The sequence below is a fragment of the Capra hircus genome, chromosome 27, assembly GCF_001704415.2.
Source record: "Capra hircus breed San Clemente chromosome 27, ASM170441v1, whole genome shotgun sequence".
NCBI lineage: Eukaryota > Metazoa > Chordata > Mammalia > Artiodactyla > Bovidae > Capra > Capra hircus.
The window spans coordinates 9,784,720-9,809,865 of NC_030834.1; the positions used below are offsets into that span (position 1 = coordinate 9,784,720).

Below are 25,146 nucleotides of genomic sequence, written 5' to 3' on the forward strand. Positions count from 1 at the left end.
ATAATTTCTTTTTCGTGTTTTTTTCCACCTGAAATTAATGGTCCTTTTCCCTCCTGAAACTCTGTAATATATACATTTAACATGTTAGTAAGGTATATTTTTTCTCTTTTAAGTTCATTTTGGCTGGCAGTTGGGCTTTTTAAACTCTTAAAAACAGTGTTATTTTTAGGTATTAATGGATCTTTGAAAAAGTCATAAGGACTTGCTACTATTTGTGTTTATTTGGATAACATAAGGCAGTTTGAGGCATAGTTTTTTTTCAAGCCTTCTTGATTTGGTTGTCTGGACAGCATTTACCATCCCATAATCTCTGTTCATACAAAGAAAGCTAAAATGACCACATGGTGAAAAGTATACATATTTACCAAAGAATTCAATGGACCAAAATCAAGTTTTCAGTTCTGAAGTAGCACGTCCTGCTCTTCGGTTAAGTATGCTCATCTAATTACCAAGCATTACAGTCAAAACAGTGTGCATTTTGAATGTTGATAAGAGTAGATGGAAATATGGTCAATTATATCAGTATATGTTAAATGCATTCCAGATCAGTGATGCTTTTTACTAATTATAATTAGTATAAAGTAGACTTAAGGAGGAATAACAAAGGCTTGAACATTGTGAAGTTATTATTACATTTTGTTAAAGATGAAGTTGTTATAAAAATTAAAAAGAGAAACCATCTAGACTCTTACCCTAAAAAACTATATTTTTCTCCCCTCATCTCTTCTTGCTGTACTTACAAATTTTTATTTAATTGTCATCATTCATATATGAGCAATTTTGAGCTTTGCATTTTCTATCCAATATTCATTGTGTAGAAAGCATTTTATTTTCCACTTGCAACTGAACATAAAGGGCATTCCACGGCTGCTTGAACCTGTCTCCTATTGTCGAAAGTGTAGCTGTCTCCCAATTTATTTTTTTGTTCTTATTTAGATAATGCTGCGATGAACATCTTTGCTCAAATGCAATTTTAACTTTCGGTAGGAAAGGGTTCGTTTTTCGAATAGATGGAATGGGGTGAGATTTCTGTGCCAAGTTTGATGCAGCTTCAGAGCGTTAAGGGAAGTTGAGAGGAGGGTAGTTAAGAGAAGTTACTTGGAGGGTGATGCGGTAGGTGACTCCGTGTCCTGTCTGGGTGAGGAGGTGAACGTGGCAGGAAGCAAGAGCGGAGCTGCTGGCAGAGCTCTGGGGCAGAGCAGGGCTCCCGGAACGTTCAGCTGGGAGCCTCCTTCCCTTTGTTGACCAACATCATTTGTGGCTTTGGGCCTGAGTCAGACCAGCTGGCAGGGCAGTCCCGTGCTCCTCTCACTGAGGAGTGGCCTGTCTTTGGGGTTTTGACTTTCCCCCTGAAGTCAGCATGGGGAGGCATTGGCTCCAGGCCAAGCGGCCTGGGAAAAGCAACAGGAGGCAAAGAGAGGACCAGGCAAAAGGGATGTGGCTGAGTGATGAGCCAGACCTAGATCCTATCCCCCGTCAACCCAGGGTCAGGTGGTGTGTGCCAAGGCTCTGTTTCTTTCCACCTAGACACTAGGTAAGTCTTCCAGCCAGCCTGGAGACTGGGAAGCCAAAGGCAAAAAACAAGCCTTCAGTGGACAATATCAGGAAGAAGGTTTGGACCCAACATTGCTCATCAGTAATCACAGCAGAGCTGCTCTTTTTTTCTCTTTTCTCAGCTAATGTTTTTTTTTTTTTAAACTTGTTTTGTCAAACTGCAAGTAAATAACCCGGTGAACTCTGTCTTTGCTGGAAATAGCCTTTTTGAAAGAAATGTTATATTTTAGGAAAGAATAAGAAAACCCTACCACAAAACCAGCTGCTTTATGAGATTTCCAATTTTGCCATGATTTTGTTCCCTGGGTAGACTGATGCGGCAGGGACTGTGATAAGAAGTTCTTCTATGGTAACAAAAGCAAAATTGAAAACCTCCTTCAGCCCCATTCGAGCTCACACTGTTATCACTTTGTCTTTTCACCAATTACCTGCGTGTGTGTGCTTTACAGCAGCCTAGATTCTGTGGCAACATTCAATGTCCTGGAGATTTTGACATCTTCTTAAATTTTTTTTTAAATTGTGGCAGTATTCCTAATGTTTCCACTACCCCTTACCTCCAAAACCCCCACAACCCTGTAGAATAGCTGTACACATTTTAGACATCAACAGATTTGCATGCAAAATGAAACGTGCTTGTTTGCACGGCAACATTCTCAAGAACACACAGAAGCTAAGCAATGATGTTGAAATCATCTGATACACACTCATATGGGTTCTGTTTCTCTATCCTACCAGTCTTCCAAGCAAACAAGATAACCTTTGATTAACACTTAAAATTCAACCTAGAAAGGGCTGCAGATATATTTCAAAAATCACACTTTAGTACTTTTTAAAGACGTCTCTAATAATTTTCATATCCCAAATCAGTTCAGTTCACTCGCTCAGTCGTGTCTGATTCTTTGTGACCCCATGAACCGCAGCACGCCAGGCCTCCCTGTCCATCACCAACTGCCGGAGTCCACCCAAACCCACGTCCATTGAGTTGGTGATGCCATCCAACCATCTCATCCTCTGTCGTCCCCTTCTTCTCCTGCCTTCAATCTTTCCCAGCACTAGTTTTTTTTTTTTTTTTTTTTTTTTTTTTAAATGAGTCAGCCCCTTCGCATCAGGTGGCCAAAGTACTGGAGTTTCAGCTTCTACATAAGTCCTTCCAATGAACACCCAAGACTGATCTGCTTTAGGATGGACTGGTTAGCCCTTTTAAATCCATTTAAAGACCTTAGAAGTGTCCAGCAGGTGTTTGGAGGTGCAGTCTTCTTGCTTGAGGCACAGTGAAGGAATGGAAGTGATAAACGAGGCAAACCAGGCGGGAAGCAGTTACACGATGTCCTGCGAACAAGACGCAACTTGCTGTGTATTCTCTGAAATCACTTCCCCTTTGTGGCTAATCCGGGAAGGCAACCCATCAATCAGGAGATTGGCTAGAACCCAGTTGTAAAGAATGACACGTGGAACCAAGTCATTGGAAAAGAAGGAAATAATCTCTGAGTAAAGGAAGGGGCTGGGGAACTTGGAATCAGGCAGCAATGGATTCAAGGAGAATTCACGTTATAGAGACCACATGGAGCTCAAAGTTAGGATTGGTGCAATCCGCCTTGAGAAACAGACTCTCCTATATAATGTCTCATTTGGTTCTCCTGGAAACCCTAATAAATATTATTGCGCTCATTTTGTACAAGGAGAATGTGAGACTTGTTTGGGTGGTTTAGTCACTAAGTCATGACCTACTCTTTTGTGACCCTATGGACTGTAACCTGGCAGGCTCCTCTGTCCATGGAATTCTCCAGGCAAGACTACTGGACTGGGTTGCCATTCCCTCCTCCAGGGGATCTTTCCCAATCCAGGAATCAAACCCGTGTCTCCTGCATTGGAAGATGCTTCTTCACTGCTGAGCCACCAGGGAAGCTTGAGACTAGCTTTGACTATAATCAGATTAGAGTAAATGACTCATTCCATGTCATGATTTGTGCGATATCACACAGGGAGAAAGTGGTGGAGCCGGAACTGGGATTCTGAATTTCTGACTCTTTAATGGGTATTTTTCATTCCACCATCCTGCCTCAGGTAGCAGCTTGAAAGTTAGAACTTCAGTGTTCTTTAGAGGTGAGGGGAGTTCAGATGGGCTATCAGTTCAGCAAAGGAAGAGAGGAAAGATGGAAGTAACAAGAAATCAGTTTCTCCACGCTAGGCATGGGGCAGTCAGGACAGACAGAAGTTCGGGGTCCTGCTGATCTGCAGGTGGTGGGGCTTGACTGGTTCAGTGGCATCTGGCTCCATGCGTGTAGCTTGGCTCTAATCAGGTTAGAGATGCTGTGTGCATGCCCAGCTGCCAGGGCAGCGTGGTCCCCAGCTACTTAGAGCAGGACTTAGGGTGGGGGACTGGGCTCTTCTCCCCAGCTGATCCTTGTATCATTCCCTCTGCTGACCTATTCTTACCTTTGAAGACAGTTGAACAGGATCCACTCCAGGCTAAAAGATCCCAGTGGTTGCACCTTTCTTCCTTAACTCTGCTTTTTAATCCTGAAATTACATTGTCTTGATGACTTTGGACAAGTCACTTAACCTCTCTGACATGTCATCCCAGGGGACCCACATGAATGTGCTCGAGTATTTTCTGTCGTGGCAGTCCAAATATGGGTTGGATATGAATTTCCAGACACAGAGAATTTCAGAAGGGAGTAATTATTAAGAGCAGGGAGCTGAGAATGAAGGCTCTGTGAGCACAGCAGGCTGACCTCCTGACAGACTAGGGAGTCGACACTTTGCATGAATTAGTAGCCAATTTTTATAGCCTGAAGACAAAGAAAATTCTTGTTGAAGGGTGGCATTAGGTGATGGGTTAGAGCATTATAGGGTGAGTACCAGGGTGGGCATATTTGCTTAATTAGGGGTCAGGGAGCTGACTTAGATAAGGATGAGGGGGGCTTTTGGCAACTGTTAAATGGACTTCCCTGAAGTAGGGAAGAAGTAGGCTCAGAAGGTAAAGAATCTGCCTGCAATGCAGGAGACCCGAGTTCGGTCCCTGGGTCAGGGAGATCCCCTGGAGAAGGAGAGAAAGAGTTGGATGTGACTGAGAAACTAACACTTTCACAGCGGAGCTCAGTCATTTCAGAGATGACCTTGGTTCTGGCCTCTGCATCCGGGGCCTTGGTGCAAGGCCTCTTACTGTGACCTTGGTATAGACTGTCACATTTTCTAAGGAAATCCCTTCTGGGCATTGGCAGTCACTGCCAGTGTGCCCAAGGATTCTCAATGCCTTCTCTTTCACAGTATCTGCTTCTTCTTTTCCTTCCCAGAGTCGAAAACATGCCAGCAAAGTCCGACTGTATTACATGCTTCACCCCAGGGATGGTGGGTGTCCAGCCAAGAGGCTCCGATCAGAAAACGTGAGTATCTGACACCGCGCAATCTCCTTGGACAATTTGTTCTGTCGGCGAGAAACTTCTCAGGTCTGGGAATTCCAGTTATGTCCAGCCTAGCGGGAAAGCTAAGTGAGTCAAAATCATTCTCATTAACTACGACAGAAAATATGACATATAAGCAAGTCTTTTCCTTTTTTTTTTTTTTTCTTCCTGCCAGATCTTGCAGGATACAAGGTTGGGAGACTTTTTGATGATTGTGTGCTGGGACCTTGCAGAGAAAGAACAGACGGAGGGGCTGAGACCGTCAGAGGCTGGGTGAGGGGAGGCGGGCGCCTGGAGAAGGCATGACCTAAGGGCAAACCTGTCAGAAATATCGGAGGCCTTGCTTTCTGCATAATGTATGTTTCCTTTGGTGTGTAAAACAGAGCGCTGGTTTGTTCACTTATAATGAAAACTGTGCACAAATCTTGCAAATAAAAATATTCAGGGTTTTAATCAGTGTTACCTTTCCCTGAGGGAATGTTTACTTAGGCAGACAAATAACAATTAGGAAGTCGCTTTGAGGGTTTAAAGTCAGAACAAAGGGCTTCCTTTAGCCAGGCCGAGGTCAAGATTGCTGAGAGGGTCACCCCCTCCTCCCTGCGGAGGGCCCTTTCCCTGCCGAGTAGAATGTTCTTACCCATTCATGGCAGAGGTCCTCCATGATACCAACTGCGGATTAAACACAGAAGCACCTCACCCTCTGAGGGCCGAGAGGTTGCGGGTGAAGAGTTCACGTCCCACCCTCTCACTGTGCTTGTTATCCTGCCTTTTTTTTTTTTTTTCCTGCTGCCATATCGATGCCAGTCTTCTTTTCTTATTAAAAATTAATACATAACCATTGAAGAGACTGGGCAAAACCTGCACTCGTTTGTTCTTCACAGGAGAGAGAGAGAGAGAGAGGTGTGGTTTTCATGGGGTGACTGGTTAGAGCCCTGATGGGTGAGACCCGGGGTGGGTAGTTTTGCCTAATTAGGGGTCAGGAAGCTGACCAGTAAGGATCAGGGGAGCTTTTGGCTGTGGTTACAATCGGGCTCGTCCCTTCCACGTGACTGAAGGTAGAGAATGTCAGGGCTGGCCGGGGCCAGGGGTTTCCAGCCACATCTCAGCATCCCAAGATGAGCTAACACACCCACACTCACCTGGACTCTGTGGATTTTTCTTTACTGCCCACTGAGGAGACAGACACACATAAGCCACAGACCTGCCTTAAAGAGACCGAAATATAGCGAGAGAGATAAACATTGCATAAAAGAGCTCTGGTGCCACAGTGGAGGTGTCTGTTAACATTTGTACACAGCGCCTCATGGAGACAAAGGGTGGATGAGTCATGCCTGGGCCATGCGACCAGGGAAGGTGTGACTGCAGAGGTGGCGTGCGAGCTGGGGTCTTTGGGATTGGATGGATGGTACCAGATGGACGCAGTGGGAGTGAGGAGGGTGGATGGGTGTTTTCTTGGGTGCATCCATAGCAAAACAACCTATTAAGCCACAGGAGAGTCGGCTTAAGCCAGCTTTTATGCAGTCTCAGAGTCCCGTAGCCATACTGGAGTCATCTTCTCCCGTCAGGTGTCTATTAACAGAGACAACAGAATCCGGTTGTTTCCCCTTGCAGTTGTTCCCCAGCGATGCATCCCTTCATTCAGTGGGCGTTTAGCATCTAATCCTAAGAGTCAGAAACAATAGGGATTCATGGACATTTAACAAGAAGCTCTTGGAGCACAGATTATTACTGTCTGTCCACTCAAGTTCTAATCATGAGTGGGGCACTGAACTCCTAAGGAATGATCCTTAGGAGGAAAACCTTTCCTTCTCAGGTTCCTTGGCTGGTCTAATAATTAAACTGACTTAAAGATAGATGAGCAGAGGAAACGCAAATTTAATTCCATACGTGTGGGAGCCCCAAAGAGAAGAGACTCAACGAAGTGACCAAAGCAGGCAACTTTTATGTTCTTAGTCAGTGAAGTGATAAATTTATAAGGAATTGAAAGGGCAAAGAAAGGGTTCTGGGATTGGGGTATCAAATTAGTGAAGACGTACTAAGGTTTGTTTATACAGGCTTCTTGGCCCTGGATTCTGTATCCCTGGTGATAAGGCTGTCCCTCTACCTCCTGATACAGGGAGGGTGCCTTTCACATGGGAGATTTATCTCCTGCTTTCAGGGGGACAGGAGATAGTCAGAGTGTCCTTCCTGCACCTGCTATTTCTTAAGTCACTTTACTAAAAAATCAATATGTCAAAGTGGCATGTTATAGGGTGGGGTGTCCTGTTCCCCTTCATAGGCAAAGAGAAAGGGGCACAGGGACTCCTGCTGGTGGCCTTGAAGACACAGTCTTTGCTGGTCTGGTCAGACCCATGATGCACCCCACTCAGGCTCTGGTTCTGCCAGACACCCTGGGGTCAGTTCCTAGCAGGGATGAAGGTCAGATTTTACAGCAAGAAGTATTTACAAGAGTCCTTTCCTGAAGTTCCCTTTGAGAACTCTTTCTTGGGTTTTGAAAACTTGGCTTTATCATTGGATTTGCTGATTCAGTCATTTCCTCTGACTCGTTAATCTTGGTCTATGAGCAAATCAGCAAATAGGAAAAACAACCTAATGATCTTACTCTTTGGAAGAGATGGTTGATGCTTTAACAGGCTGTATGGACACTTCGCAGTGAAAACTATCGTTTCCATTAGGCATCTTGATGTATTGGATGCAATGTGGAAGGTTCCCCCAGCCCCATTCCAGGGCCTTGAGAGTTGATGTTGTAACCATTTGAACCAATTTTATTTGATACAGATTCACATCTAAGGACTGAGACCCTGAATGTACAAATCAACAATGGCTAGACCATACGCAGGGCTTCCCTGGTGGCTCAGATGGTAAGGAATCTGCCTGCAATGTGGGAGATTTGGGTTCTACCCCTGGGTTGGGAAGATTCCCTGGAGAAGGAAATGGCAGCTCACTCCAGTATTCTTGCCTAGAGAATCCCATGGACAGAGGAGCCTGACAGGCATAATCCATCAGGTTACAGAGTTGGACTTGTCTGAGCAACAACACACGGACCATATGTAAAACTACGACTTTGACCCACAACTTGCAGCCAGTACAGAAGACCAACCTATTGATTGCTGGGAGAAATATCAATAACCTCAGATATGCAGATGACACCACCGTTATGGCAGAAAGTGAAGAGGAACTAAAAAGCCTCTTGATGAAAGTGAAAGAGGAGAGTTAAAAAGTTGGCTTAAAGCTCAACATTCAGAAAACGAAGATCATGGCATCTGGTCCCATCACTTCATGGGAAATAGATGGGGAAACAGTGGAAACAGTGTCAGATTTTATTTTGGGGGGCTCCAAAATCACTGCAGATGGTGATTGCAGCCATGAAATTAAAAGACGCTTACTCCTTGGAAGAAAAGTTATGACCAACCTAGATAGCATATTCAAAAGCAGATACATTACTTTGCCAACAAAGGTCCGCCTAGTCAAGGCTATGGTTTTTCCTGTGGTCATGTATGGATATGAGAGTTGGACTGTGAACAAAGCTGAGCACTGAAGAATTGATGCGTTTGAACTGTGGTGTTGAAGAAGACTCTTGAGAGTCCCTTGGACTGCAAGGAGATCCAACCAGTCCTTTCTAAAGGAGATCGGCCCTGGGATTTCTTTGGAGGGAATGATGCTGAAGCTGAAACTCCAGTACTTTGGCCACCTCATGCGAAGAGTTGACTCACTGGAAAAGACTCTGATGCTGGGAGGGATTGAGGGCAGGAGGAGAAGGGGACGACCCAGGATGAGATGGCTGGATGGCATCACTGACTCGATGAACGTGAGTCTGAGTGAACTCTGGGAGTTGGTGATGGACAGGGAGGCCTGGCGTGCTGCGATTCATGGGGTCACAAAGAGTTTGACACAACTGAGTGACTGAACGGAACTGAACTGAACTGATCTGAACTGAACCATCCCAGAAGCCTGCCTGCTGTAAGTCAGACTACAGGATGTCAGACCACTGTCTATAGTAACAATCCAGGAAGTAAAAAAACAGCCCTGTGACAAAACAGGTCCTGAATGGCAGGACTTGATGAGTAGCTGACATCATCGTGGACTTCTGTGTCCGTTTCCAACTCAGGACCAACCAGAAAAAGCCAAGTATGCACCCCTGACCCATCACATGGGCTTCTTCCCATTTTAGGTGGCCTGTTTGCCTTTCCCCGCATCAGCAGCCTCCAGCCAGGGCACAGGCGAGACCTTCCCTTTTTCCATTCTGAAGCTTCTCCACGCCTCTGCTTGCCTTTGCGTCTCCTCCAGATGGAGGTGACGGCTGGCTGGCTGGCTCCCTGGCTACAGCACGCTCTGTGTCAACAGCCTTTCTTGTTCTCCTTTGGTTGGCATTTCTTTCCACGGGTGGTAAGACAGGGAGTGTGATAATAATCCATAATGTACAGGTTCATCAGAAGATCCAACTGAGCAAACTCATTCATCGAGCCCTTTGTTTTGAAAGTGCTTTCTGCAGGCACTGTTATTGCTGATCCTCTCCCACCAGCAGCTGTGATCTGGGGAGGTTGTCCTACTTTGCTCCACTTGCCTCTCTTGTCTTGCCCATCCTCCCACCTACCCTGCTCCCGGGGGGCTGAGGTTTGCATCCTGAGAACAATATCCAACAAAATGAGTGCTTCTGAAAATAGAAAACTTGTTGCTGATTTTCCAAACCCTGACCCCACACGAACCTTGGGCCACAGTTATTCCTAAAATTGATAGGTAATGACAGCCATCCCTTTCCTGGGAATACTTGGTAACTTTATTTACTTACAGAGGAACAGAAGTACCTGTTATTATCCCCAAGGCCATTGTAATTTCTATTTCACGTCATTTGACCTTTTTGGTTGTTTGTTGTTTAAAAACTTAAGTTCATTTCTGCCTTTTGTTCTGGTCTTTCTAGCTTTTTAAAATTCCTTGCTTTACTCTTTAGAATCCTCATTTGGATCCTCTGGTTTTTTTTTTTTTTTTCCTTGAAATTTTAGAGCACACCATATTCCCCATGAGGCTACAGAATAAAATTAAATAAGAAGTAAATTGCTATAGTTGATTGCCTTGGAGAAATTTTCAGTAATCCCGCGAGCATTCGAGCCAGAAAGGACTTAAAGATTATCTAGTCCACTGAGAGCCTTGGTTTTCCACCAATGGGCCCTTTTATTATCTTCTCACTCATGGATCGCATGCTTCAAAAAAAAAAAAAAGTCTACTTCGGAAACAGCACTTTGAAGTTAAAAGGTGATTTAGTTTTACTTTTATTTTTATTCCGTAAAGATAAGTTAACTGCAAATTCAAATTGCCTGTCAGTATTAAGTAAACTGTTTTTACTTGGAGTTCATGTAATTCCTTCTGAGAGAGGAGACTTGACATTTGGTTAGTGTGATTGGACTTACCCACTCCTAAATATTTATATGGCTTTCCTTACATTCTGAAATATTTGGCATAGCTTGAGACCCTCCACTGTTCCATTCACAGGTCCCTAAATAGCCTGGATTTTGGGTTGGAAGGATTCATTGTAATCCCTTTCCAAGCCCATAATTACAAAGGTGAAAATAAGGCTCAAAGAAGTACCGTTTCTTTTCCAAATTTGTAAAAAAAAAGACCCTGTCTGCTACCCTAAATTCTGTTCCTGCGCTTCTTCTACATGTCTTGAAATTGTAGCTTCTTTGGGGGCCTGGAAGCCATTGCTGGGTCCAGAGACAGAGAGCAGTGCTTCCCCGGGGGAGAGTATTAATAGTAACTGGCGCTTCTCAGATGCTTCCCCCCCAAATGCTTATACATTAACACGTTTCCTCTTCACAAGTCCTGTGTAAGGTGGGAGCTAGCGTTATTCCCCACAGAGAAGAAAACTGGAATGAAGTCATTTGACTCTGGTCAAACAGCCGGTAAGTAGCAGAGACAAGGCTGGGGAAATATAAAACACAGCAAAATAGAATTCCCTCTGGCCCCTACGAAGTGGCTCACCATGCCCTGCCTGGGGATAGGGGCTGCACCATCTCCTAAGTGCTGGGGCGTAAAGATGGAAGCACGTGGAACTTTCCTTTACAGGAATCAGGACGTAGCGGGGGGTTCCGTTATGTGCAAATCATGTATTTTCCTACAGTGTAGCAGATGCTACCCTAGATATACAGCTAGACAACTGTCAATGAAAATAATCAATAAGCAATCTATAATAGGAAGAGAAAAGAGTTTTATTTGAGCCAAACTGAGGACCATAGCCTGGATGACAGCTTTCAGACAACCCTGAGGTACTGCTCCGGGAGAAGCGTGGTTTTGGGCACAGTTCCACGTCTTGTCAGAAGTAAGAACATTAAAGTCAGGGATGCGTTCCTTCAAGGTTTCAAAAGGAAAACTGGTCCAGTCCGTGCACAGTGAGTCAGCGTGGCCTTGGCGCTTAGGAAGGGGCTCTTATCATAGAAGGAGGGCGAGCACTGGTTGACTAGGAAGGAAGGCACTTCGTCTTTCTTTTTTAACATGGGCATTCTTCATTTCTGCTCACTGTGCTCTTTTCTTTAATAATTAAAGCATTTGTACAATGTAGATTTGATAATCACAAGGAGGCCGTTCTTGTTAGCATAAAATCCAAGTTAACTCAGGTATAAGCCAGCATGACTTCTCTAGACCCTCAGTGTGAATGTGTGTTTTATCACTAGCATCTGGGCATGAGGGAGGGGACCCTGATATCCCTTGGCAGGACGTTGGCAGGACAGTGTTTCCCAGAGAAAGTGACAATGAACTGATTCTTTCTTTAAAAAAAAAATTATTTGGCTGTGTTGGGTCTTAGTTGTGGCATGTAGGATCTAGTTCGCTGATGAGGGATCGAACCCACCATTGGGAGCAGAGTCTTAGCCACTGGACCACTAGGGAAGTCCCCAAGCTGATTCTAGAGGGTGAATGTGAGTGATCAAATGAAGAAGGCTGGGAAAGGCCTCTTCTGAATGTGGACTCCACGAGTCATGCCTTTAGAGAAATAAAATTCCAAGGCATCTTAAAATGCAAAGGGCTAATAAGTGGCTGTGTTTGTTTCCTCGGGCTTCTGTTAACAAAAGACCACAAACTGGTTAGCTTCCAACAACAGAAATTTGTACTCTCACAGTTCTTACAGCTACAAATCTGAAATCAGGGTGTAGGCAGGACCTCCCTCTGGAAGCCTTGATGGGAAATCAGGTACGTGCTTCTTTCCTGGCAAGGTAGCTGACCACCCTTGGCAATCCTTGGTCTGGAACTGTGTCTCACCAGGCTGCTTTCATCCCCGTGCACGTCTCTGTCTTCTAATAAAGATGCCGGTCTTTGGATCTAGGCCCACGGTCATCCAGTGTGCGTGCGTGCACAGTTGTTGTCTGACTCTATGATTTCATCGACTGGAATACACCAGGCTCCTCTGTCCATAGGATTCTCCAGGCAAGAATACTAGAGTGGGTTGCCATTTCTTTCTCCAGGGGGATCTTCCTGACCCAGGGATCAAACCCTGGTCTCCTGCATTGCAGGCAGATTTTTACTGTCTGAGCCACCAGAGAAGCCTGATCATCCAGTGTGAAGGCATCATAATCAATTACACCTGAAAAGATACAGTTTCCAAATAAGGTCACGTGTCCAAGATGGATATAACCAGGGAGACGGTATTCCACCAATGCGGAAGTGGAGACGCAGAAGGAGACTGGACGGTGGGCAGGGATATAAGCCCCTACTGTGCATAGTATTGACATTTGCTTGATCAACCTTTTCCATTGTCTCCAGTGGTCTGCTGCTGAATTCATGGGGATTTCTCAATGAGGGATGTGTCTACCAACGATGTTGTGTCTTGCCTGCCAGCTACACATTTAGAGCTTAAAGTGGGGACCCTGTCCCTGGCTGAGTTACAGATTAGTTTTACAGCTTTTCTTTGGACTTTCTAAACTGTAATTGCTGTAGATTTATAATCAAGGGTTACAGTCACTGCACTGCCTGCTTCTCTGCCCCTTTCTCAGAGGGCTTCAGATAAAAGCTTCCTGTTTGTGCAGCTGCATGACAAACTGTAAAGTGTGTGTAAACTGTTTTTTTCAGGGAATTTTAGAAATGTCCTTGTCTGTGAGTTCCAATCTTTGGTCTCTGCTGTACAGTACACGACTTCTACCGTCCACTTAGGGACAGGCCTGCTGTCTATATCTGGGAGACTCGAAGAGCAATTAGGAAATCAGTGGGTGCAAGTTAAGTATTTACTTATGTGTCTCGTCTTAAGCCAGGAGTCAGAATATAGCCATCGGCCAGATGCAGCCCCTGCTTGTTTTTGTAAGGTCTGCAAGCTAAGAATGGGTTTTACGTTTTGAAATGTTGGGGGGGGAGGGAAATTAAAAGAAGATTACTACATCATGACATGAAAAACTACACGGAGTTCAAATACTGATGCTCAAAAGTAAAGTCTTATTGGAACCCAGGCATTCTCAGTCCTCTCCAAACTGTCGAGAGCTGTCTTCACATCACTCAGAGGACCTGAGCAGTGGCAGTGGGGCACTCTGTCCCACAAAATCTACAGTGCTTACCCTCTGGCCCTGCACAGGAGGTGTCTGCTAATCCCTGGGTGAAGTGCATACTTTTGGCAAAGAAGAGGTAGGTTGTCACCTCTCTGGATGTGGATGTAGTCTCTGTACTCACAGGAATGATCCCTTTGGGATATTCCAGACTCTAAAGCTGCCTTGTCTTCATTTTTTTAAATTAGTGTATAATCCCCAGCTGGCTCAGTGGTAAAGAATCTGCCTGCCAATGCAGGGGACTCAGACTTGATCCCTGGGTCGGGAAGATCCCCTGAACAAGGAAATGCAACCCATTCCAGTATTCTTGACTGGAACATACCATGGACAGAGGAGCCTGGTGGACCACAGTACCTGGGGTTGCAAAAGAGTTTGGAAACAAGTGAGTGACTAAGCAACAGCAAACATAATTGCTTGGCGATGTTGAGTCAGTTTCTGCTGTACAGTGGGGTGAATCATCTATATGTATGCATATATCCCCTCCCTCTTGGACTCTCACACACCTGCTTCCCTCCCCTCATCCCACCCCTGTAGGTCATCACAGAGCCCTGAGCCGAGTTCCCTGTGTCTTCTGTTTATTTCAGGCGTTTCCTTTTTTTCAGGGCCCAGCAGGTAGAAGGTCTCACAGAATAGAAAACACCGTTCCCACCACTGAGCGGGAACTCCGTTACTATTTCGCTTTGCGCCTTTCGATACAGATAGACTGGGATGTATGAGCAGGTTATGTTGCAGGAATCTGTGGGAAGCCTGCAACACTGTAGGAACAATGAGAATGGATTCTTTCTTCCACCAAACTCAATTTATGGTAAGCAGAACTCCTGAGTTTCTGACACAGCCCTGATTTAGAATGTTTTTTCTTGTCACCACAAATCAATGATATGTCCTGAAAAGACTAATATTTTCTCGGGAAACGGTACCCAAAAGTGGAGTAAAAACTTTTATTATACAAACACACAAATGATAATTTAAATGAAAAAAACAGATGTGAATGTGAAGTATGACACTTGAGCTGTATACAACTTCCTAGGCCTGAGACTAGATCTATAGCTTGGGACTCTGGTTCTGAAACTCATTTATACTAAAATATGTATCATAGCTAAGACTTCCATCTAGAATCTGATCCAGAGGAGAGGAAAGAATCCCCCAAAATGACAGCTATGAAACTAATTTTTTAAAAGATGAATGCAGTGTCACGGATGTTTGATTACTACAAGCTTTGTGGCCCTCCTGCTGTACTCTAATTTTGTTATTGTTATCACTGGATAAATTCTCTCCTTAGCCAGCAAGTTATGATGCCCTTTTTTATGTGTCAGGTCTTTTACTAATAAATACACAGTAGATATTTCATTTGAACTTTACAAGTGCAAGTAAGAATCTTTATTGCCTCCATTTTAAAAGAATGTGAGGGCTGAAGCTTAGGTCAAGTATTTTATCCAAAATTGTACATCACGTAAGTGATGCGAATACTACACAGATTGAATCTTGGATCTGAGTTCTGAATTACTATGTATTCTTCATTTATTCATCCATGTGTGTATGGATGTAAGAGTTGGACATAAAGAAGGCTGAGCACTGAAGAATTGATGCTTTTGAACTGTGATGTTGGAGAAGACTCTTGAAAATCCCCTGGACTGCAAAGAGATCAAACCAGTCAATCGTAAAGGAAATCAATCCTGAACATTCATTGGAAGGACTGATGCTGAAGTTGAAGCTCCAATACTTTGGCCACGTGATGCAAAGAGCTGACTCATTGAAAAAGACTCTGATGCTGGGAAAGATTAAAGGTGGGAGGTGAAGGGGACGACAGAGGACGAGATGGTTGGATGGAATCTCCGACTCAATGGACATGAGCAAACTCTGGGAGATGGTGAAGGACAGGGAAGCCTAGCATGCTGCAGTCCACGAGGCTGCAAAGATTAGGACACCACTGAAGGACTGAACAACAACAACTTCGTTTATTTAATCTTTCCTATCGATTGGCTGTCTACCAAGAGCCAGGTGCTGGGTTAATTGGGGATAACTTACAAATGAATGAAACAGTTTTTGTGTGCAGTGTTTACAGGATAGTGTGGGGAATGGACAAATACATAAATGAAGGAACATAGTGGAAAAAATATAGAATTTGGGAAATCATAAGGTCTTTGGAATCAGGGAAGTCTTCTGAACAAATGAGGCTTGAACCAGTGTCTGAAAGATGAATAAGGGTCAGTCAGAGAATTCTAGGCAGACAGAACAGCATATGTGAAGCCCCTACACTCAGACAAGTCACAGCAATTTAAGGAAAAAGTTATAACAAGAAAATCAGCATGGCTGGTGCTCAGAGGTAGAAGCTATGTGGTGAGATGTAGAGAATGGATTTGGGGAAAGAAGGGCCTCCTCTTCTTTGAACTGTCATCTATCAAACTTTCAATTGTCTCCTGTGTCAATGAAATTCATCGATAAGCAATCTAAAATAGGAAAGCATGCGTGCTAAGTCACTTCACTGGTGCCCAACACTTTGCGGCCCTGTGGACCATATCCACCAGCTCCTCTGTCCAAGGGGATTCTGGCGAGAATACTGGAGTGGGTTGCTGTGCCCTCCTCCAGGGGATCTTCCCGACCCACGGGTCAAACCCACATTTCTTACATCTCCTGCACTGGGCGGTTTGTACTTTACCACTAACACCAGCTGGGGAACCCCATAATAGAAATAGAAAGAGTTTTATTTGAGTCAAATGGAAGGCTATAGCCCAGAAGATGGCTTCTCAGATGATTCAGAGAAACTGCTCAGGAGATGCATGATTTTCAGCACAGTTTTATGTCTTGTCAGAACAAAGAATGTCAAGCAAGTTGGTGATACATTCCTTTAGGTTTTCAAAAATCCAGATTGGCATGTACACAGTGAGTATGGCTTTGGCGCCTGGGGAAGGGGGCCTCTTATGGAAGAAAGACCAGCATTGGTGTCTCAGGAAGGGAGGTGTTTCATCTTTCTTTTTAACATAGACATTCTTTACTTCTGGTCACTGCACCCTTTTCTTCAATAATTAAAGCAGATGTACACTGTAGGTTTGATCGCCATGGACAGGCAGTTTTGGTTATCCCACAATTCATGTTAACTCATGTCAAGTCAGAATAACTTCCCCAAGACTTTGATATGTGAGCATTTCTTTTATCAACTGAAAGAGGGTGGCCTTGGATGAGGGTAACAGCAGGGGAGAAAAATGAGAAATACGTAGATCTGAGGGACAATTAAGTAGGTAAAAATGGATGAAGTGGATAATGGATGTGAGAGGTAAGATTGTTTTTGAATAACTTCCATCTTTAGATCTTACACAACTGGATGGTTACTGCCCCCCTGCCCAAGTTGCCTAGAGTGAATTTGCCCCCTGACAAGGGGTAGGGGCAGCAAAAGAGAGGGCCTGGGTGACTTTGTCCTTAGTGCTTCTTCTCAATTAAGCCTTTCTGTCTCTCTGATGGTTAGGGTGAGGCGACTCAGGAACCAGCCCATGAGGGGGTGCCCACAAAGTCAGGGCTAGCTGTGCCCTCCTGGTGCATTGATATGCAAAACCAGAAAAGCCCATGGAGTGAGTTCAAGACAGGCACCAAGTGAGGGGCTGGGGAGAGCACAGTATCAGAGCTCTGGTGCCTTGAATGAAGGATACCAGCAGGGAGCTATTGGAGGGCTTCCAGAAGGGATGGAGAAGTTGGCAGTGGTTAGATAATGTGCTTCCAGCTGGAGGACTGAGGTTATTTAGAAAGCGGGAACAGCTCAGATGTGGTCTTGGGACCCAGGTCCAGTGATCCCCAGGGGGTCCATCCTGTTCTTTCTTCATTTAAGAGGCAGAGATGGGGGACTTCTTGCTGGTACCATGGTTAAGACTCCATGCTTCCAATGCAGGGGATGTGGGTTCGATCCCTGGTCGGGGAAGGAACTAAGATCCTTCGTGTTGTGTGGTGTGGCCAAAAAATAAAATAAGTGAAATAAAATGCAGAGATGTTTTTAAAATGCCCAGAAAGCACGGTTTAGCTTTCTCAAGGGCATGGTCTTTACTTATTCACCTTAGCACCTCACACAGAGGGGGGTCCATAAATGATTGTTCATATCTTCATAATAAGGTATTGTCCCATTGCCGTTTTCTTTAAAACAATTATGTGTTTAAAAATAGCTTTAACAAAAAGTTGTCATTCATATAGAAAGTCTTCTAGAACATTTCCTTGAAATCATCCTTTGGTTGTTTACCTATCAAAGTGGCCTTATTAAGGAATATTTTGTGCAGTTGGCTATGTTCAAGAAAATCTTAGGGTTGTGGGCAGTTTCCACAAGAATCTTGACCAGTTTCTTGGTCCCACGAGGGTCATGTTCAAATAGGAAAAACCCGAAGAAAAGGAGAGGCAGGTCCTTGGAGGGCGTGCTCTCATAGCACAAGCTGGTCCTTTCAGCAGTTGCTTCTGATCGCAGCCTATACATCCTGACTCCATTGTCCCCCAACAAACCCTGTTGCCCTCTCACTGGCCGCCTCTGCTGCTGGGCATTGCTTGCCTTCTCCTTTCTGCTTTGGAGACTTGATCTTGTTTTACCAGAAATCAAGGCTGTGTGAGCAGGAGTCAGTGTGCAGCTAACAGAGGCAGATGGCCTTCCTGAGAGGCCAACCTACTCTCATCTTTAAGAGTAAAGGGACATGAGAATCAAGATGTCCTTCTTAGGAGGACAGTCTGGCGTTGCCTCTGGAGCAAAGAGGTTGTCCATGCCTACTGGGTGATCTTGAGACGTGGAAGAGTATGGGTCTAATTCCTGTGTGTGACTCTAACTTTACACACCATATGGGTCCTTGAAAATGAATCAAAATATAGTTTTGTTTAGGGTAGTTTGACTCAAAGAATCCTGGTGACCACAGATTACCAAAGAGCTGTTGGATCTGTGATAATTGCTCTCCTGCTGACCTCGGCTGTGAAATATGAGTTTCTATGTTGACTTTTTAAGTAGGGGTTCACAGGAGCCTGCCTGCACAGTGGAGACTCACTGGCACGTGGCAGCTGGGGGTCTCTGGGGTCTACATCTCTCTCCTCCCTCTCTGCTGTATCTCCTCCATTCAGGTGTCTGTATCTCCAGTGTATCTTCCCTATCTGAATTTTTTTTCCACCTGATAGACAGATTTCCTTTGTTGACATGCTAGAATCGGGCAAAATGTCAGTTTGTTTTTCTCTTAAATCCCAATTCAATCCTGAAAATTTTATCACTCGTGTTTAATCAGATTTCCTTCCTTCAATGTCGGAATCCATCTATCTTCATCTCTTTCTCGGCTTCAGGGATCAGAATGAGGGTGTCTTGCCTCCCTTCCCTGCTTTGTCCCACGTGGCTTCATGAGTCTGGAACCTCATTGCAGCCCTGCCATAAATTAAACCTGCCGTCACCCCATTATGTGACTCCATGTGTCCCCATTTTGGTTCTCCTTTGTCAACTCTGGACATTCCTCATGCTCCAAATATTATTCTTGCAGAACAAAGAAATCTGTTTCCTGTACTACCTTCTGGCTTGCGGCCGTTTGGGCTGTGTTTCGGTTGATGTGTTCTTTTAGAAATAAATGTAAATTATTCTTCTTGCCTCAGAATCAGACAAGGGGTCGTGACATTGGAATATAAGATACATTTATAACTTCATGTGACCTGGATCTGGTGTGGGTCATGCTGAGACAATGATGAATGTCTCCCGATAAACACCAGCAAGCCTTGCAAAAATACATTCTGAAAATAGAGATGATGCACTGAGTCCGACTAATTTGCAGTAAAATGGCTTTCTAGACTTGGGACCATTTAACCCCTCCCATGCACCTGCTCTGTATCACAGACGGCTCTGCCTGGTGGGCTTTTGTTATTCTCAGAACCTTCTCTCATGTGAGCAGGTACTGTGCCCATTTTACAAATGAGATGAAGAAGGTTCAGGGGTAGGTCATCTAATTCTAGAGACTTTCTCATCCTCCCACCTCCTTGTGGCAACCTTTGTTGCCTCGGATTTCTTTCTTTTTAAGCACACATTTTTACTCCTGGTTCAGCCATTTCATACACCGATGACATCAGTAGTGCACTTTTCCTGTGGAACATTCCGTACGGGAGTGACTCAAGGAAATCTCCACTCAGAGCCTGCCGTAGGCTGGGGCCATGTTTGCTGGGTCATCCCAGTCACATTGTTTTTTTTTCCCCCAGGTCCCTACCAAAGGTTGATGGCCTTATGAACTTATAGAAAATCTGAGGTGTCACCAGGTTCGGTGTCATATAAATGGAACGTCATAGACCTTGGGAACGTCTCTGGCATTGAATATGGCCTTCAGTGCCTGCTAATTGGGTGACGTGGTCAACATCTTAATTTTTCTGAGCCTTAGTTTCCTCATCTTGTTGCCAAAATCTCGGCTCCCTGTCCACTTGTGCCAAATAGAAATACAGAGACAGAGTTTGGAGGAAATAGGAAGAGAGGCTTTATTCCTTTTGTGGGGGAAGGGGAAGAACACCACAGGCTGGCACCTCAAAGCTGTGCCCTCTTCTCTGGGGAACTGGGAGAGGTGTTATATCCCAATGGAGGTCTTCCATTTTATTTTTCTTTTGCAAAATTTCCAAGCAGCCTCAGCTGGCATCAGGCAACTCAGCAGCTGGGTCTGGTGTCCCTGAAGATATTGGTCTGTGACCTTCCTTCTGAAGTGCAGAAGCCTGCAAGACAGTGTTAGGGCAGACGAATGCCAGGTGCACAGTGCAATTCATATGGGGTCTGAGAGTTATCAGCTTTGTGAAGGACATGTCCAGCTTATAAGGCTTGTAAGTCTTTGTTAGTAGCAACAGCTAAAGAATAAGCAAGACGGTTTAAGTCTTGCCTCTTTGGCTGATATGTGCCTAAGGTTCATTCATTTCTATTTTTGCTGCAACAATCTGATAAATGGTGGCAACAACCCTTATGTTCCAGGACCACTGAGAAGAATGTATGTGGTAATGTTTAGATAAAGTAGAGAGCCCAGGGTCTGGTGGGAGAGAGATGCTCCATACCTGTTACCTTTTGCCCCTTTCTAACAGCCCTAATAACGGTGAGTGTCTTTCCGATGCTATACCTGATAGAGGGAGAAATGCACGCCGGACTGGTTAGAATGAGCCAGTGGCTAAATTCAATGGTCTGTATCCAGAAAACCAAAGGATGCTGAGATATACATTTTCTGTAGAAGCCCTACGTGATGGCCAAGGAGCTAGACAGGCTGAGAGGCAATATTGCAGTGTTCAATAACATTCTTGTTCTAAGGAACCTAAACTAATACAAAGGGTGAAAAATATGGTGTTGGTATTTGCACATTGGATCTTTGCTTGGAGGAACACGTTTGTCTTGTCATGACTTGGCTGCTCTCCAGCCCCAGTCGTTGAGTCTAAGCAGGAGAGACTTAGATGTTTGGAACAGCTGGGGTGACAGCATGCACGCCCCTTGGCCACGTGCATGGTGGGGTTGGTTGTACCGTATTCCTCCTTCCCGTTCACGGGTGGTGTTATTCAGTCATGGCACAGCGACTTTAACAGATATTAAAAATGTGGCTGTTTAACCGTGTCATTCTTGAAGCTCCATCAAAACTCTCTCTGGAGCTTATGTGAGTGAATGGTGCAGGACCATTGCTTACTTGCAGTGGGGGCTGTTTCTCTTGATCTGTGACACTGTATAGCCAAATAGTCCTGTAATCATGTATAATTTGTCTATTAGCTTTGCCCCTTTGCCAAGTAGAGTTAAAAGGAAAATTGTGTAGAAAAGGAGATAATTTTTATTGTGAATTCCTGATGGAAAAAGGCATTTTTCTTCAAAGTTATTAACTGGGTTTTACAGCTGACCTTTCAAGGAATGTCTATAGCCTCAGATACTCAAAAACTCAGCAAATATTATTCTCTGTATAATTGAAAGTCATTAGAATTTGGGCCATATGCACTGAATAAGTATTGTGAGACACTTGGTTATAATAACCAAGACAATGTTGGATTTAAAAAATTTTGGTATTTTATTGTAAAAGAAAAAAAAGTATTGTTTTCCTTGCTGTACTGAATGATGGTTGACCTTTGCTTATTAAATTTCCTCATCACATTTTAGCTGTACATAATCCCAGAAGGTCACTGGTTGGCATTAACAACCCCTGAAATGAATGGTCCTGATGTCACATCCCAGAATTGACAAATTAGTTTGTTTGATCTCTCATTACCCATTATTTTCATTGCTGTAATGGAGAACGGAAAAATTCAAGCTGGGATTAAGGCTTGAAATTTCCTCAGCATTAAGAGATAAGGGTTGTGAGTGTGTCTCTCCTGTCCTTCCCTCTCTCCATATAGTCTTGGCATTTTTAGGCTTTGTGTGTGTGTGTGTACCTTGTGACATACTCTCTTGGGCAGTAGTTCTTGGCTTTAATATCTAATGATGCAAAAAGGAGAAAGAAAAGGGAGAGAAAGAGGAAAAAAAAAACCAGAACACTATCAAGACAAAAATGAAGTTAAATTAAGATCAGCTAGTATCTGAGTTTGGAAGAGATCTCAAGGCTTCTTCATGAAAGCCTTGTCACTTAGAAATAAAAGCGAAAACCTGTAGTCCTGTCTGAATTTCACTTGGACTTCAGGAAAGGTTGAGAGATCTTGAATGAATCACTAAACATTTTTGGTATGTTTCCTTATCTGGGTTAAATGATCACATGTTGCTTTCTGATCTTCATCAAATTAATTGATTTAAATATACTCTGAAAGTGAAAGTTGCTCAGTCATGTCCGACTCTTTGCCACCCCATGACTATACAGTCCATGGAATTCTCCAGGCCAAAATACTGAAGTGGGTAGCCTTTCCCTTCTCCAGGGCATCTTCCCAACCCAGGGATCGAACCCATGTCTCCTACACTGCAGGCAGATTCTTTACCAGCTGAGACAGTATCTTATGGGGATCAATATTATATTTCATAAATAAAGTCGATGGTGAATTGTTTATCACTACAAATATGCTTTCATTTTCTAATGCATTAATTATTCATCTGCATAACCCATTATTAAGTTCCAGTTCCAGATATAGTCAATGGTGAGGAAAGTCAGACCCATACAAGGTCCCCCTGCCCTCAGCTGAAACTGGCAACCCTGATAAGCGTTGTGGCGAGTGGGCATGGTTCCTGGAAAACTCTTTAGGGGACCTGTCTGGGAGCTGAAGGAAGGTGTCTCTGAGCAGTGATTCCTAAGTGACATCTGAAGAGTACATAGGTTTTCACTGGGTAAGGTGGTAAAGGAACATCATTCCAGGAGCAGGAATCAAGATTATGAAAGTTTGGTAGGACTGAAGAGAAGATGAGCATAACCAGGGCAGAACATCACAGGGTGTGGAGTTGGAAGAGGCTAGAACAGTCACTAAGTAGGAGCCAGACCCCTGAAGCTTTTAGGGGAAGTCTAACAATGTCATTGGGAGAAGGCAATGGCACCCCAGTCCAGTACTCTTGCCTGGAAAATCCCATGGGTGGAGGAGCCTGCTAGGCTGCAGTCCATGGGGTTGCTAAGAGTTGGACAGGACTGAGCGACTTTACTTTCACTTTTCACTTTCATGCATTGGAGAAAGAAATGGCAGCCCTCTCCAGTGTTCTTGCCTGGAGAATCCCAGGGACGGTGGAGCCTGGTGGGCTGCTGTCTCTGGGGTCGCACAGAGTCGGACATGACTGAAGCGACTTAGCAGCAGCAGCAACAATGTCATTGACCATCCCAATCCATCCCAGCTGGGACATGTGTGCAAGTGAAGGCACGCTGTTGATAATGAAACTGGAAAAATAGGTGGAAGCAGCTATGTTTGATGAAGCTTGTATGTTTCATTCCTTGTATGTTTCCATCAAATATCAGGGACACCCTGTTTGGTCAGTGTACCAAACAAAGTTAAAGAAATGTGAAAAGAGGAATCCAGTGTCCTCCTGCCACCCCACCTCCATTTCAGGGGAAGCAGCTGTTGTTCCTAGCCAGTACAATTAGGTTTGGTTTGTTACATAGCAGTAAATGCAGAAGGGCTTCTCAGGGGGCCCTGGTGGTAAAGAACCTGTCTTGCAAAGCAGGAGGTACGAGAGACACAGGTTTGATCCCTGTGTTGGGAAGATGCCCTGGAGAAGGGCACAGAAGGAATACTCCAGTATTCCTGCCTGGAGAATCTCATGAACAGAGGAACCCGGCGGGCTACCATCCATGGGGTCACAAAGAGTTGGACACGACTGAAGTGACTCAGCACAGTGCAGATGCAGAAGTTGTTACTGAGAGAAAACTCTAGAAGACTAGGTCTGGATAAATCTGTGTGGACGTGGTGATTTTGAGGAGCGATTAAGACATTCAGGAGGTGACGTCAACCAGGAGTTGGGATCTGTGTCTGGAGCTCAGAGGGGGATCTGAGTGGAGAAATAGGTGTGAGTGTGTGTAACCTGTGGGGTAGACAAGCTCCAGGGAGAGAGTGTGGAGAGAAGAGAGGGGGACGGAGGAGGCTGCGGCACGTGCCTGGAAACCTCCTGCGAGGATGACAGCGGAGCCTCAGAGGACTTGTGGAGGAGGCAGGCTGATCAGGAGGAAGATCGGAGCGTGCTGTGTCAGGCCAGCCTCGCTGGTTACTGTCAAAGTCACGGTAGAGGATAAAATCAGCTATAGAACATTTTCTTCTTCTTCTGTTTTTTTTTTTTTTGCATTTTACTACTTCAGTATTCCATAAAAACAAATGGTCCATTTGTGTTTCCTCAAGGGGGCAGGTTGAATGAGAGGCACTGAGTAATACCAAATGGCCTGTCTTTCTTGCCTTGTGGTACACGGGCTGCAGGGACAGGGGTTTCTATGATCTGTGAGTGCAGGACAAACCCCTTCTCTGGCTGGAAAGGCAGGAGGAAATGCATGGCAGCTCTAGGTCTGGACCTTGTGTATAGCAAGGGCTGCACTGCCTGTAATCCTCTTCTTTTTTAAAAAAAATTAATTTATTTATTTTAATTGGAAGCTAATTACTTTACACAGTTGTAGTGGTTTTTGCCATACACATGAGTCAGCCATGGGTGTACATGTGTCCCCCATCCCGAACCCCCCTCCCGCCTCCCTCCCCATCCCATCTCTCAGGTCATCCCAGTGCACCGGCCCTGAGGGCCCTGTTTCATGTATCGAATCCTCTTGCACTTTTGTTCCTTCTTGAGGCCACAGTACTTAACTCTCAGATACTCTCCTCCAAGCCTTATAAGCTCTTTTATACTAAGGTGCAAATGACTGATAAGCTAAAGTCTTCTGTTTTGCTCAGAACACTGAATTTTAGGCATGAAGAAATATCTCTCTATTCTGGGAAATGTGGTTATGTGAGTGCAGGGGAAAATGCGTTCGTATGCCACTTGCTTTCATTATTGCCCTGCAGTTTGCTTTTATATATTGAAAATGGAGCCCCTTGGTCTCAGGTTGTGGACTTTGGGGTGTTTTCAGTCTAGAATAAGCACACCTCCCGGATTTATCTTTTCTCCCCACAGAAACCTGCTTCCCCTCCTGTTTGTCCTTTTGTGATTTAATGATACCAAACTTCTTCCATTTGGTCAGGCTGCAAACTGTGGAAATAATTTAGCCACGCTCCAATCCTGTGATTCTGCCCTGTCTGACCTGCTCACCCCATCTCGGTTCCTTCCTGCCGTTTCAGAAAGACATCAAGCCGTCAGCACCTCCCACTCG

At 44.6% G+C, this 25,146-nt stretch overlaps 1 protein-coding gene across 1 annotated transcript in view; it reads left to right on the plus strand.

Annotated features, from left to right (window-relative positions):
- ZMAT4 (zinc finger matrin-type 4) overlaps window positions 1-25,146 on the plus strand; it is a 315,794-nt gene that overhangs the window by 131,338 nt on the left and 159,310 nt on the right. Inside the window, exon 3 of the mRNA XM_018041759.1 lies at window positions 4,851-4,940. Within this exon, the coding sequence (XP_017897248.1) occupies window positions 4,851-4,940 (90 nt within the window). The remainder of the gene's footprint in view (window positions 1-4,850; window positions 4,941-25,146) is intronic.